General features: G+C 40.8%; 1 protein-coding gene across 1 annotated transcript; it reads left to right on the plus strand.

Annotated features, from left to right (window-relative positions):
- The first annotated feature begins 7,876 nt into the window (after positions 1–7,876).
- LOC124018059 (transcription factor Sp5-like) lies at positions 7,877–10,093 on the plus strand. The gene is made up of 2 exons (XM_046333350.1): positions 7,877–8,165; positions 8,558–10,093. The coding sequence occupies exons 1-2, from the start codon at positions 8,115–8,117 to the stop codon at positions 9,623–9,625; spliced, it is 1,119 nt and encodes a 372-aa protein (XP_046189306.1). The 5' UTR covers positions 7,877–8,114; the 3' UTR covers positions 9,626–10,093.
- Positions 10,094–16,421: the final 6,328 nt, after the last annotated feature.

Consider the following 16,421-nt stretch of genomic DNA (forward strand, 5'->3'; position numbering starts at 1 on the left):
AAAGCTCTTCTGTTGTTTAGGGGCAGCATCAGAAAAGAGTATATCCAAATTTCAAGGACCAATAAGATCTGTTTAGTTCCTCTGTCAAAGCTAAAAGCATATTTTTTGTATTCAAATTGTAAACCTTTTCTACCAGAGTGGATTATAAATTAAATGCCTTTTGAGATTGAAAATTTGACTGAAGAAAGTCAAACTAAGGGAATTTATATGAGTGTACTGAGATACTCAATCTCTGATATAATTTCACAGCAGTGACATTAAAATTAATAGTTGACTATTAGTTATTGAACCTCACAAAATATTTATTTAAGACATATACGTAAATTGCATTGCAGTATTTTACATTTCAACACGACGCAGAGGGATTCATATGGAAATTGCAAGGCAAAAAAGGGGCCTATAATGTGGTGTTGGCGATTGTGCAGTTAGTTCAAAAGCACTTCACCTCCGGTTGTACAACGGCGGATCCAGCAGTAATTAGAATACTGCTTGTGCATTACTCCCTTACTGGGGATATTTTGTTCCGCTGAAGAGCCAGGCTGAAATAGGTCACCACAGCACCCTGTAGTGTGTCTTAAAAGTACACTGAATCAATTAAGTGTGATCATGCGCCCTTGATAATTTTGGCCCTGTTTTACCATGGAAAGGAATTTGAAATAGGCTTTAATAACAAGGTTCGACTATGGTGATATATGGTGCTGTGAGTGGGTGTTACTTTCCCTCGTTCTCTCTCCCTCTCTCTCTCTCTCTCTCTCTCTCTCTCTCTCTCTCTCTCTCTCTCTCTCTCTCACTCACTCACTCACTCACTCACTCACTCACTCACTCACTCACTCACTCACTCACTCACTCACTCACTCACTCACTCACTCACTCTCTCACTCTTTCTCTCACTCTTTCTCTCACTCTTTCTCTCACTCTTTCTCTCACTTTTTCTCTCTCTCTCTCTCTCTCTCTCTCTCTCTCTCTCTCTCTCTCTCTCTCTCTCTCTCTCTCTCTCTCTGCCAAATGAAGTCCCTGGCTGACTGCCTGAGCATGTGAAAGGAGGTGACCTGTGGATGTGACAACGTTGGGTACTTGATTATGTATCCGGTACACAATGTTACACTGTTTGTTCTAAGCTTAGAATATGCTTGCGATGGTATGGATGGGAAAAGTCGTCATACTGGTGTTGGATGGACAGGTGGACACCAACCAGACGGAGCAGATCTCAGTGTGTGTCTGTTAAGTAAAGGCCTGTCACCTGTTTTGTTTAATACCTCTTCATAAACCCCAGCTGCCTCCTGTTTTTCCCCTCATTAAATCTGTCTGAATCTGGGGCAACAGAGGACTCCTTTAATGTGGTTAAATCACCACTGATGCCATTTTCACTAGTTGCTGCAAACACTGCGTTTTCCGCCTAAAAACATTCATATCAACCACATTTCATACTACCGCTTTCTTTCTGATATCTCGAGCTCCAGCCTTTTACAAATTATGAAAAGCTTTTATTTTCCACGGGAACACATTTACCTTTTTTTCACCTAATAGTGATGTCTTACTTCAAAGAGTGAACACAAATTAGGGCAACGTTGTCCTGTTTCTATATCCTTTGAGTTCAAAGGGAGAGTTTTTGAATATCAATGTTTCTTGAGCAGTATTTGCAGGCACACTCTGTTTTAATGCAGTTTATGTCCTTTTGAGATACAGATGTTCAGCATTGCATTAAAGAATTTCAGCAGAGACTCCCGAGGACGGTCCTCGTGGGCCTTACCCTATGATGCTCTTAGCAAGCTAATGATTGATGCCAAAGAAATGGACAGGCATGAACGTCAAACAGATGTCAGATGTGTTGAGGGTTCTGTGCAAAAGAACATTCCCTAAAGTGCATTAATAAAGAAACTGGGAGAGAGGAGAGAGAGTGAGAGAGAGAGAGAGTAGGGATAGAGGAAGAAGGAGATAAAAGAGTGTGTTGAGTATGCACATCAAAGGCCTTTTAATGACAAGGGATGCCATTAGAGTTACAGTGGCTTTTGTTTCAGCTTCCTCACACCTGCAATTTGTTGCGGGCATTGTATGCGCAAGTTTGAGTTGCTCACATTTGCATGAAGAGAAAACGTATGCATGAAGGGATTTCCTTGAAACTTTTCCCCTGTCATTTGGGTAGCTAATGACTGGTTTTCCTCCAAAGATTTGTATTTGAAAAAACGAGCATTCAGCAATCAGGTTACTTACCCATGCAATAACATAGTAAGCTAGCAAAAGACTAGATACAAAACAGCGTAAGGAAACAACATTCATCCTATGTCCCACGAAATATGTTTGGCTAAGAAGTTTGAATGCCTCTGGTGTTGGAGTGAGGTTTGACAAATCAGAGCGTGAAATTCTGATTAGCCTCTCTCAGCTTGTGGAATGAACGGGGCACTAGCAGACTGGGCATGGCCAAAGGTGTGTAACCTGTTCTGTTTTGCCTCGGCACTGTTCGCCCAGATGGTGGGACCAGCTGCCATTAGAATAAACGCTGGGCGGGTAACAGTGTGAGAATCACTGTGGCCTTGCTGTAGTTTGGGAGAATAAATGGGGAAATCTGTCTCTCTGTCTCTCTGTCTTTCTGCCACTGCTAAGAGAAACAGGATCATATCACCTAGGGCTTCATGAAATAATCTCCTTTACTGTCGGGCACAATTATACATTTATACTTCTTATAAAACAAGATAGACTATATTTGCAAAAGTCTGTGGACACCCCTTCAAATGAGTGGATTTGGCTATTTCAACCACACCCGTTGCTGATAGGTGTATAAAAATCGAGCACACAACCATGCAATCTCCATAGCCAAACATTGTCAGTAAGAATGGCCTTAATGAAGAGCTCAGTGACTTTCAATGTGGCACCAGCATAGTGCCACATTGTCAGTTCGTCCAATTTCGGCCCTGCTAGAGCTGTCCCAGTCAACTGTAAGTGCTGTTATTGGGGATATCTGACCCACTGCATAGTGCCAAATGTAAACTTTTGGTGGAGGAGGAATAATGGTCTAGGGCTGTTTTTCATGGTTCGAGCTAGGCCCCTTAGTTCCAGTGAAAGGAAATCGTAACGCTACAGCAGATTCTGTGCTTTCAACTTTGTGGCAACAGTTTGGAGAAGGCCCTTTCCTATTTCAGCATGACAATGCCCCTGTGCACAAAGCAAAGTCCAAACAGAAATGGTTTGTCGAGATCGGTGTGGAAGAACTTGCCTGGCCTGCACAGGTCCCTGACTTCAACCCCATCGAACACCTTTGGGATGAATTGGAACGCCGACTGCGAGCCAGGCCTAATTGCCCAACATCAGTGCCCAACCTCACTAATGCTCTTGTGGCTGAATAGAACAAGTCCCCGCAGCAATTTTCCAACATCTAGTGAAAAGCCTTCACAGAAGAGTGGAGGCTGTTATAGCAGAAAAGGGGGAACCTACTCCTTATTAAAGCCCATGATTTTGAAATGATACGTTCGACAAGCAGGTGTCCACATACTTTTGGTCATGTAGTGTAAAGTATAACACAGAATATGTAAATAAGAGAACATGAGTAGTGAGAACATTTACATACAGTTAGTTAGTCTGCGACAGGTGCTTTTGTCCCTGGCTGGCTTCTCCGACAGCGTAATTACTTGATATGATATGTCCATTTCTCATCTTTCCTGGCAGAGCAGGTTTTGACGCTGAGAATTATTGTGGGAAGGCTGAGTTACCACACACAGGGTGGGCTGAGAGAATGTGAAATGACTTTCCCCTCCTTCCTTGACCTTGGGCCAGCCAGCACATTGCCATGGGTTTTCTCTTGAATATGCAGAGATCCTCTCCTTCATAGGTTGGTGGAGAAAAATGTGTTTTATCGCATTGCAGGAAAAATCTTGAAAATTAGAGAGACCAAAGTTGGAGTTCTTCTATGTTGGAGGCTGTGAACAATGGCAGCTTTCTGTCAGAGAGCAACTTCAAAGGTCTGCTGAATGACTGCTCTGAGTTATACTTTCTTGTAGATCACTGAGGAAATTCACAGATGTTTTCTCATACGAGACACCATTATAGCGGCTCAAGTACCCAGTAGCCTCGAGCACCTCTCTTCTCGCGCTCCCCCACTCCCTCTCTCACTCAGCCTCCCTCTCTCTCATGTCTCTTGTGTGAGACAGATGTGGAACCTGCTTTCTCTCCAACTGTCCAGAGAATATGAAAAGTTAAAAAAGGGTTTACGTTGTTGCATTGCCCCCCAACTACCTCAAAGCTGCACTTCTCACTGTCAATGTATTTAATGTTATAAGACCGGATGCAACGACACTTTCACTTACTCCACAGACAGTATATGCAATTTTCTGGGAAATAATTGATACTGAAATATGAAACATGCCATATTAATGCACATGTATAGTAAAATGCTTTTTATGTAGATGGAGTAAGCCATTGTGCCTGGAATTGGAGACATGTTATCCTGTGTATTTCAATGTTTAATTATTTGCACTTGAAGTCAACTATGTTGAAGTAATACAAAAGGAATGAATGATGCATTATAAATGGACTTTTGTCTCTCTTTGTGGATTTAAAATATTTTATTTTAGATGAGTTGAAGTGATTGCATGTTTACATCTCATTATTTTTGATTGGCTCTATTATTTGTCCAAGCAAAGTGATTAAGAAGGCTATGATCAATAGTCTTCATTGAGATCATTTATCCAAAAACATCACATTTATATTGAACAAAAATATAAACACAACATGCAACAATTTCAAAGATTTTACTGAGTTACAGTTCATATAAGGAAATCAATCAATTGAAATAAATGAATTAGGCCCAAATCTATGGATTTCACATGACTGAGGCAGAGGCTCAGCCATCGGTGGGCCTATATAAGCCCACCCATTTGGGAGCCAGGCCCACCCACTGGGGAGTCAGGCCCAGCCAATCAGAATTAGTCTTTTCCCCAGAAAGGGGCTTTATTTGAGACAGAGATACTCCTCAGTTTCATCAGCTGTCACAGGTGAAGAAGCCGGATCTGGAGGTCCTGGGCTGGCGTGGTTACACGTGGTCTGCGGTTGTGAGGCCAGTTGGAAATACTGCCAAATTCTCTAAAACAACACTGGAGGTGGCTTATGGTAGAGAAATGAACATTCAATTCTATGGCAACAGCTTTGGTGGATATTCCTGCAGTCAGCATGTCAATTGCACTCTCCCTCAAAACTTAAGACATCTGTGGCATTGGGTTGTGTGACAAAACTGCACATTTTAGAGTGGCCTTTTATTGTCCCCAGCACAAGGTGCACCTGTGTAATGAAAAAGCTTTTTAATCAACTTCTTGATTTGCCACACCTGTCAGGTGGATGGATTATCTTGGCAAAGGAGAAATGCTCACTAACAGGGATGTAAACACATTTGTGCATGATATTTGAGAGAAATACGTTTTTTTGTGCATATGGAACATTTCTGGGATCTTTTATTTCAGCTCATGAAACATGGAATCAACATTTTACATGTGTTTATTTTTGTTCAGTGTATATAAAAGTGTAAATAGCATGGCTTATCATACGAGTAACGATAAATGGTTTATAAGTCACCTTTGGTGGAATGGCTTGAATTGCTGTTATTTTTTATATCCATGTATTCCACTCTCAACAGTATAATGTCAACAGCAATTTATTGTAGATTTGTCATTCACCCCATGTGAGATCAGAGTTGTAGTCAGTAGTACATGCAGGTTGGTATTTTTTGGCGCACTTGCAGCGTGCTGCTTTTAACATTTACGCGTTCTCACCGTCTTCATTTCTATCCACATTGTTTTAAAACGTTCTAATAAAGTGGAGTAATATAAATCAAACAAATTTACTCAACGCTTTGACTAGTGTTTGAACTGCCAGTCAGACTACCACACGTCATCTACAAGATGCATTCAAAGTTATACAATATATATGTTTCTAGTCCTAATTGAATATATATGACTCTTGTAAATGGAATGTTTCTGAAAATCAATAATGAGTTCCTATTCCTTGAGCCATGGTCTAACTGTATACGAGCAAGCGCCACTCATATACGGGCCCCTCTTGTATTTCATAGAGCGCAGTGGATTAGAGGTAAAGTTATTGGAGCATAACGTATCCTATACACTACCTTTTATTATGCAGCAATAACACGCATAGGAAATTAGATCCTTATTGACCTGTTGTGATTACTTGCTATTCATTGACCATAGTTGTAAATAATATGTATTAAGGCACAGGCAAGCAAGCAGCCTATGTATTGCTTTGGAGAGAAACGGCCCAGCAGGACTCCCCATTTTCCCCCATGACTGTGTGTAGAGCCGTGGGAGAGAACCGGGAACATTAATCCCTTCAAAGAAACAGATTTAATTCAAAATCAGCCGCTCCAAAGTATTTGAGAGGACAGTGATTGTTTCTTCGGGGAAGCCTGATAAAGATGACTGCGTTGATATAGAAGAAAAGTGGCAGGGCTTTACAGTTGAAGATGACTAGGCTACAACAGTTTTTTTTTTTTACAAAAGTTTTGAAATTAGAATGATCAGAACCGGTAGTTTATATTGTATAATATGGATTATAATTCCTATTAGAAAATATATGCCTTTATATGCCTGTATTAAACGTTAGTTTGTTTATTGGTTTTATTTAGGTCTAATTCATAGCACTCGTTAATTATGAAGCGCCTTGAGGTCTTACGTGCTTGGCCACTTGCATGAATGCTCAACAAGCTCAAGGCGGAGATGCGGGCGGGGAGTTTGTTTCCACTTTCTTGGGGATGGTAAACTCCTCCTTCCTTCCCAGGCCTCTCTGCACTGGTACAACTTTTTAGGAAACACACAATAGAGACATCATACTCTCTGCCAACTTTGAGCTGGATCAATGGAGGGCTATCTAAATAGGTTATGGTTAATCATGCAGCAATACTATGGTCGTTTAGTGTTACATCAGTTGCAATTAGTTACTGGAAATAGCCTATAGTTGTTAGGCTACCGCTTCCAACTTATTTTTAACTATGCAAGTGTGTTAAGAACAAATTCTTATTTACAATGACGGCCTACACCGGCCAAATGGGATTTCCAATTACGGCCGGTTGTGATACAGCCTGGATTCGAACCAGGGTGTATGTAGTGACGTCTCAAGCACTGAGATGCAGTGCCTTAGACCGCTTAGACCGGGAGCTCAACCATACATTATCCGACAGTACATTTTGCCACCAGTGGGTAAAAGTACATTTATGCACTAGAACGCTAATGACAGCACAATAGGCTTCTGGGGTTAACTATCAAAGAATGAAAGAAGTGAAGCGATGACACTGAAATGCCTGTAAGCACGTATAAACGGTAACCTAATTCAAAGAGATGTGTTACAGTGGTCCGCCACTTGATATGTAATGCTTGATAAACTATCAAAAGTATTTTAGTTCCATGGAAACAAGTTATCAACATCATAACTGTTTGTTATAATAAAAAACATTTTATTTTGTATTTTGAAACACGAGCTTTGTGTTGAGTCACTAGATTTGGTCTCATTAGCTACTCCTCTTGAAGTTATCAAATAGCTATTCGCCAGGAGATCTCGAGAGATAACAATGTCACATTGTCACAGAGGGTCCTGCTACAAATCCTTAATTACAAAAGAGGATCAAATGACTACAGCATCCAATACCGGAGTCTCCAGGCGGCATGGGGGTCTTTGATCAAGAAAATCCAATTATTTGTGTATATACATTTCCCACATAGTGATTACTTCATTAATTGTCCCGCCTTTATCTCCACCCTTCCCATCCCCCCCTAATAATCAGCTCTTTTATCCAGACCAACAAACACACCATAGGAGCTTTGTGGATTCAAAGGATTTGCTTTCCCCTCTCAAAGAGCCGCTATTCTTTGATGATTGGGCAGCGGCAAACTTCAAAGTAACAAATCTTATTTCTGACTGGCTGGCGGCCCACCAAAGTCCTTATCAAATTCTAAGAAGTGATCCCTCACACTCCAGATAGTCGACGGATATCTCGAGGAGAGGAAGTACTGAGTGTGAAGACCTTACCACGTCAAGACATTTTTCTACGATTTTACGTTCATCTCAATTCGTTTTATTGTGAGTTGTTTTTTTTAACAAGAAGGAAGAGGACGTTCACCATGGCAGCAGTGGCTGTACTGCGGAATGAAACACTCCAGGCTTTTCTTCAGGTTTGTTCAAAAGTTTTTGCTCGTGTTTTTAATTTGTCCTCAATATTATTGTACGTATATGGTAGTTTAAATATTTGTTTAGAACACGCGTAATACGCGTGTGTGCGCGCGTAATGGACATTATACCCGATTCATATCCTATAATGACTGAAATGTGGCTTTATGAATTACTTACAGTATGTGGCGAAATGAACGGCTTGGATGATTATGTTACAACTCTATGTTTATTTTGTAGGCATGAGAGTATATTGAAACTAATATTAGGCTAATGTCGTTTTAGTTCACGGAGCGTCAAACGTGGGTCCTATGCCGTTATGACTCTACTCTTTAGTTTAGTCAAGTTTAGAGCCAAGTAAACACATAATTGATAATGATTTGTTTTACTTATGCAGGACCGTACTCCGAACTCTTCACCAGAGAACTGCAAACACTCTCCACTGGCGCTGTTAGCTGCCACTTGTAACCGGATCGGACATCACCACGGATCAAGTCCGGCAGATTTCCTACAGGTTCCTTATGACACTACTTTAGGCTCACCGTCGCGAATTTTTCATCCTTGGAGTAACGAGGGGAATCCTCAAAGCACTCTCTCTAGCAATTCTACTTTTGGACTATCTAAATCCCAACTCCACATCCAAAGCTCATTTACTTCCCACCACGAGCTCCCGCTCACCCCCCCAGCGGATCCCTCATATCCCTATGACTTTTCTCCTGTGAAGATGTTACCTTGCTCCATGCAGTCTTTGCAGTCCTCGTGCCCACCCACGTACGTCCCTGCTGTAACTTATGCAGCGCCAACTGCCATGCAAGGTTTCGTTACCGGACACTCTGGCCTTGTGCACCAGCAACAGAGACAGTTGTCCCCTAACACAGGGGAGGATATTCCGTGGTGGAGTCTCCAACAGGGAAACCACGTCAGTCACCACTCAATCACCACTCAATCCCTAGGTCACCACCGTTTCCAACTGCAGAGGGGCTTGGTAATGGGACATACAGACTTTGCGCAGTATCAGACTCAAATCGCTGCCCTCCTTCACACCAAGTCCCCCCTTGCAACAGCTCGAAGATGCCGGAGATGCAGGTGTCCAAACTGTCAGTCATCCACCTCAAGCGATGAGCCCGGCAAGAAAAAGCAACACATATGTCACATACCAGGGTGCGGGAAAGTTTATGGCAAAACTTCCCATCTCAAAGCGCACCTGAGGTGGCACTCGGGAGAGCGTCCATTTATTTGTAACTGGCTTTTCTGTGGCAAGAGTTTCACCAGGTCTGATGAGCTTCAGAGACACCTGAGGACTCATACTGGGGAGAAGCGTTTTGTTTGTCCGGATTGTTGCAAGAGGTTCATGAGGAGTGACCATTTGGCAAAACATGTCAAGACTCACCAGAACAAAAAATCTAAGTGTCACGAGAAGACACTTGATCTTCACGTTAAAAGGGAAGATTTGAGGAACATGTAGTAACCTACATTAGAGTCAAGTTGATTAGTAATCAAGCTATACTAGTGCAATATATGTCCTTTACTTAGTTTAAGTACAAAGTGACATTTTATTTTTTTGGTTTCCTTCTTTTTTTCCGACATCCCGAAAAAGGTTTCTCTAACATTGCTGTTCTGTTGTAGCACATTTTTGTATATATGACATCTGTCTCATAAAGTTAAGTTGGGATCTTGGAAAACGTACTATAATACCCCATGAGCAGGTGGTGTTCACTGTCTATACCATATCAAGAAAGACACGTTTCAGCTTGTGTTTTGATCCATTTTCCTTGTGGAAGATTTCACTTTCGTGTAAATAATATTTAATAGCTTTTGTTGAATGATAGTGTCCGTTTTTGCTCTATGTGGGGTGTTTTAGCATGCTCTTTAAAAGATATGCTATTGTTGATATGACCCGAATACTGTGTGAGAATAAAAAAAGAGAACATTTCCCAATGTCAGAATTAGTCTCCTTTAATTTTCCATAATAACATATTATCCCCCCCCCCCCAAAAAAAAAACTGTACTCCTACATAACTTTCACACTATGTGGTTACCTGTGTAAGGACTTGCACTTTGATCCACATCAGTTGACGTCAGTTGACCATTGCTACTGCTCAGATGGAGAATGCATTAATAATAGGAAAAGTTGTATGCCATAACTGTAACCCGAGAAGTTGGTCAAACCAATGATTAGGATTAGGTCCTGACCTGGACGAGAGGTGTTGGCATTTCCAGCAGCCAAAAGAGCGTGTAAAACCACCGTCATATTTCTCTGAAAAGTTCTGATTTCGTGATCATGAAACCGGTCATAGACATCACCTTGAGTATGTGACGTGTAGGGTGCATCAGCCTAAAACAAGAACATGTTGGCTCATATCAGCTAGAATCACACTATCTCTGCAGATAAGGTGTCCAATGACAACTTCAATGAAAAGTTTGTGTATGTATGGATAATTGCTATGATGTGATCAACATAATTGTATTCAATTGCATTAGATGGCTTTCAGCACACACAAAGAATTTTAGAAAGTCAGCTTCTTCTTGCGACTGATTATGTCCAGGAAACCAATCGCTCCAATAATGTTAGAAGTGCAAAGTGGGGGGTTTCCTCACTTTTTTCTGTTGTGACCCAACATAAATCTTTACATTTCCTGTGAACCTCGAGATGAATAAGAGTCCAATACCGATGATTTTCCTGTGACCCAGTAGGAGTTGATCGTGAGCCACCAGTGGTTTCGACTCAGTATACGAGAAACACTGTGTGATATAGAATATGTGAGATACATACTGGGTTTTTTTCTTCTGTTGAGTGAAGAGACTTTACTCTGTAGAGTAAATGGGAGTCAGTATATTCTCAGGCTACAATAGACATGATATTAGAGCAGTACACCAACAACATGATTTACTGGTCATCTTACAGTGTACAATCTGAAAATGTTTTTTTTATTTAAAAAAAAAATTGAGTTGTCAAAGCAACATTCAGGCTTTTGCTCTGCAGTATATTTCTTTAAAGAAAAAAATATACAGTCCCACAAATCTAGTCCCACAGATTTTTTCAAAACTGAAACTAAAATAATGCATTATACTGTATTACTAAATAATCAATCAAGAATATTGTCACAAACACTAAGAACAAAATTAGGAATGGTTGCATACTGTAAGAGCAGTAAAGAATCTTAAATGAGTCACCAATAAACATATCACAATTCACTGACATGTCTTACCATAATTTAAATCTAGCCATATTTTGTACAAAAATTCCTCAATTCTGTTTGTTACCCTCGGCGCTATAATTCAGGAAAATGCGTGACAACATCAAAGAACTCCCCAGCTATTCATCAAAAGATTAAACTTTTCAGCGGTCAGGTTACTTGTTTTCCTTGCAAGAGCGCCCCCTATCGTACATTTTCATTGAACCTTTATTTAACTCGGCAAATCAGATAAGAACAAATTCTTATCTACAATGACGGCCTACCTGGGAAGAGTGGGTTCACTGCCTTGTTCAGGGGCAAAAACGACAAGTGTTTACCTTGTCAGCTCGGGGATTCGATCCAGCAACCCTTTCGGTTACGGGCCCAGCATTCTAACCCTAGGCTGCCTGCCTCCTAATTGCACTAGAAATGTTCCTGTGGCCCCTATCACCAACTACATGTAGGATCCTAATTTGAGTTTGCTACAGCAGGAAAATAACCCTGCAGCAACAGGAAATGTGAATGATTATGTGGATTATAATTCATGGAATTTTTTTTGTAGGGATTGATACATTTTTCATTCGGGTATAAAGTTTGTCATTTTAAAGTGCAAATTGCAAACTTTAGAAATCCCTTTTTAAACATCTACATCTAAACATCTACATCCTACATCTAAACATCTACATCCTACATCTAAACATCTACATCCTACATCTAAACACCTACATCTAAACATCTACATCCTACATCTACATCCTACATTTGTATGGTACAGGTCAATGAGCCACACAATTCAGAATTTCTGCACAGTCACTCTCCTCCCTATGGAAAAAAACAATTGAATATACAGTAAATTATTTGAAAACTGATGAGGAAATGAGACTTGTGATTGGTTTAGGAATACCCTCCCTAGTGTGCGCACTGTAGTTTGAATATTGTATAGTGGCTGATATCGCCCGTTCATTGCAGGACTCCCCTGAAAACAGTGATGCACAGCTCCAAGCCATGAAACCCTGAAACATCATAAGAGAACCATAATGGACCTCTGTCATAAGAACTGACTAAAAGGCCCTGCTATAAAACCAATGTAGTGACCAGACTTTGGGATCAGTCAAAACCGCCAGCTTTTCCCCTGCAGCTACAGTTACATGTAGTGGAGTTACTTTTAGTCATTTCCATATTAATTCAACATTTACCAATCATTTTTTTGGCAACATCCATGTCATGTCTGAAATAATATGCAGTCTAAATGCATCTCTATTTATAACATGCTGTAAACATTGATATTTTGTGCACATGATTGCAAATGGTTATTTTTGCGACACAAGAAGATTGCACTTTTCAACTTGGCCTGTCCCTGAGACCTAATAACCCAGTGATGGACTGAATAGGGCCCTTAGAACTCAGGACTTAAGGAAATTCATATCTAAACACTTAATGAGTTTGAGGACTTCATCCAGTTTTCCCAGAGGACTTCTCCACATTCCACGGGCAAACAATAGTCATCTACAGTACATTCATCACACAAAAGCGAGGAGGGAAGGGGTGGGGGTATTGTGAACCAAATACATCAGGGAGACCAGGGCCGGCCCTAGCCTTTTGGGGGCCCCTAGGCAATATTTAGTTTGGGGCAGGGATGTAGAGCTACTGTAGTGAGGGGGACCGGCACTTCCTCACTTTTTTTCAATTTGCGACTACAAGGAGCTTATAGAAAAATATATGAATTATAATACATTTGAAATAAATTGTATTTAATTACCACAAACATTCCATGAAAATTAATGACAAACTAAATTTTAAAAACTAGGCTATAGCAGCCTATAGTTAGGTACATTGTGGTTTCTTCCCTGTCTTCTCTCTCTCTCTGGCTGTGGCGTGAATGATGAATAACTGTAGGGGTGTGGGGAGAGGCCCGTTGTTCGGAGGCTTGACCACTTTGAGCGCGCCAAATCCGACATAGCAAGAACAGCCACAGACATAAACTCTCCCAGAGGTTGCGAAAACGGCTGTCCTCAAAACAGTTTGTTATATGTAAGGACCGATGCTGGAGATGAGAAGCAGGTACGGGGGAGTTGAACATTTAATGAGGGAAAGACAGGTAACATGAACGGCGTCAGCACACCGCTAAACAAGGGTATGCGACAATCAATGCAGGAGCAGGAAACATAGCGTGGAACCAGACAGATATAGGGAAGGTAATGGCAGAGGTGATTATGTTCAGGTGAGTCCAATAATCGCTGATGCGCGTGATGGGGGAGGGCAGGGGCGTGTAATGATGATGGCAGGAGAGCGCAATGCTGGAAAGCCGGGGGGGGGAAGAGCGGGAGCAGGCGTGACAGTCATGGGCTTGGGGCTCATGTATGATACACCTGTACTCGCCCTACTGTTCGAGTGCTTAGCTTACAGAAACGTACCCTGTATCTGTTGAATTCGCCTAATTGTCCCACTTACTATTATTATTTCAAATAGAATATTATCACTTACTATTATTATTTCAAATAGGATATTATCACTTCTCTCCAAGGGCAAGATTGTGTTGTAGATATTGGGGAGAATGAACAGTAGACTGGGGTCTTCCCTCAACTTTTTTGCTGGCATTTTAAAACGTATTTCTTGCAATTCTACAGTTTGACATGACTTATTTTGCCTCTCTTGTGGGGTTATATGGAGGGGTATTTTGAAAATGTGCTATCCTACACATTTTATCGTCTGATAGATAATATTGCAGTTTTAAAGCTAAAGTCTACTCTACTGCCATGAGGCTTAGAGAAAATGTTGCAATTTAAAGGAACTGTCCAGCGAAAATCTCACTTGTAAAAGTTCATATTCTGTTAACTCATACCCCCAAAAAAATGTGTTGACTTATCCTATACTCGTATTTGTGGCCATAGCATAAATTGGATTTTAAAAACACTAAAACAAATTCCACCTGAAACTTGTATCTCAAACAGATTGTTTAAAATATGCTTGCTATTTCCTCATAGAGGATGTTGTCATCCTACTGACAAGGATAAGATGGCGAATCAGTGGTATACACCCACACCATTCGGTTGGGGTACGCCCACACCATTCTGTTGGGGTACGCCCACACCATTCTGTTGGGGTACGCCCACACCATTCCAACACAGAAGATCAGCTTTTTAACATACTTCGTTAAAAAAACATTGAAAGGGAAATTTTTTCACTCATATTGTAATTCATTATAGGCCATATCTCATAGAAATCTGGAAACACTGGACAGTTACTTTAACAGTCAACCTTTGGCAAAAGCACAAAAAAACATCTTTAAACTATATAATGGATCAATGCACCATCATACTAGGTCATGTAATGCTTAAAAACTCAAACTAAATGGGTGAAAAATATATTTTTCTAGAGAAGTGCTATTCTACAGCTTCCGTCCAAAACCAAATCTAGTGAAATGATGTCAACACATACTGGAGGAGTTACTGTTTAGCTACAAGTGGCAAGCTTAGCTAATGAACTAGCTACTTCGGTCGCGGCACACATGACACGTCAATGAACCACCAAAGGCACACTCCATTTCTGTTTGAAAATTGAGAAAGAGGTGGAGTTAGCAGTATTTCACATAACAGAACCAAATATAATAGCAAATGCTGTAGCATAGTACGCCTATAATATGTTACACCAAAAACACAAGCTGAGTCATTTCTTATCTGAAGCTGAACCGTCAGAGATTTTTCTTTCATTCGTGAAACAGTCCTTCAAGAAGATCTTAATGCATAGTCCCGTGAAACTGACTGAGCTCAAATGGTTGGCATGCAGTTTGGACATTGCTCTGGTAAAATGTGAAGCGTTATCATTCATTAGGTATGCCTAACTAGGTGTTTGAGGGTATAAGAAAATAGATCTAACATTTTCTTGAGAGAATATGTGTGGACATAGGCAGACGTTGCAATTGGATGATGCATTTTAATGCATAGGTCTATTCTACAATGGTAGACATTGTAGAACTGCTGACATCAGCAGGCCACAAACTTTGATTGAGAAATGTGGCACTACACCACTGGTTGCCACATTTAGCCATGGTGTGGAGAGAAAATTGTGCAATTTTATAACAAATTTCATGCAAATCTACAAGTTTTGCTTTGGGGCGGACAGACAAAAATGGCAGTTATACAGGTACTTTCCTTAAATTCTACACATTTTTCCATGACTTATGCCATTTAATATAATATCTGAGTGAGAGTGACTAATAAAATTAATGGGGGCCCCCTGGAGGTCAGGGCCCTGGGCCCATGACCTTCTTGCCCAGTTGGTAATTCGGTCATGATTACTACAAGTTTAGATAGCTGGGTATACTAACTTACCAATCTAAAAAATGTTAGCTGACATTAATTGAGTGACTGACTGAGCAAGGGGAAAACTGCTGATGCACAACAAAATTTCTAAATTGCACCCTCTTTATTCTAATATTCTAATGCTCAACAGTAAGTTAAGTGTCACGTTCGTTATAAGGATCAGACCAAGGCGCAGCGTGGTATGCGTACATTCTTATTTATTTAAAGAATGAACACTGAACAAAATAACAAAACGTGAAGCTATACAAACAAATGCTGACAGGCAACTACACATAGATATAAGAACCCACAAACACAAAAGGGAAAATGGCTACCTAAATATGATCCCCAATCAGAGACAACGATAAACAGCTGCCTCTGATTGGGAACCATATCAGGCCACCATAGACATACAAATACCTAGACCTACAAAACCCCTAGACATACAAAACCCCTAGACAATACAAAAACTAGCATACCCACCCTCGTCACACCTTGACCTAACCAAAATATAAAGAAAACAGAGATATCTAAGGTCAGAGCTGGACATTAAGACCCCGTCTGAGTCCCCCCCCCCCCCCCAAAAGAAAATGTTTTGGGACTTTTGGATCGGGGGGCCTCTAGTGGCCAGGGGCCCGAAGCAAATGCCTATGTCAATTATGCCCAGGGCCGGCCCCGGGGAATATCATTGAAAGAAGTCTTCACCATTTCAACTTTGTCTTTGTTCAAATTTCATCATCCTCTTATGAAGCAATCTTCTAGGGATGAGTTGAGAACATCCATG

Source organism: Oncorhynchus gorbuscha, linkage group LG01 (assembly GCF_021184085.1).
Source record: "Oncorhynchus gorbuscha isolate QuinsamMale2020 ecotype Even-year linkage group LG01, OgorEven_v1.0, whole genome shotgun sequence".
NCBI classification, from domain to species: Eukaryota; Metazoa; Chordata; class Actinopteri; order Salmoniformes; family Salmonidae; genus Oncorhynchus; species Oncorhynchus gorbuscha.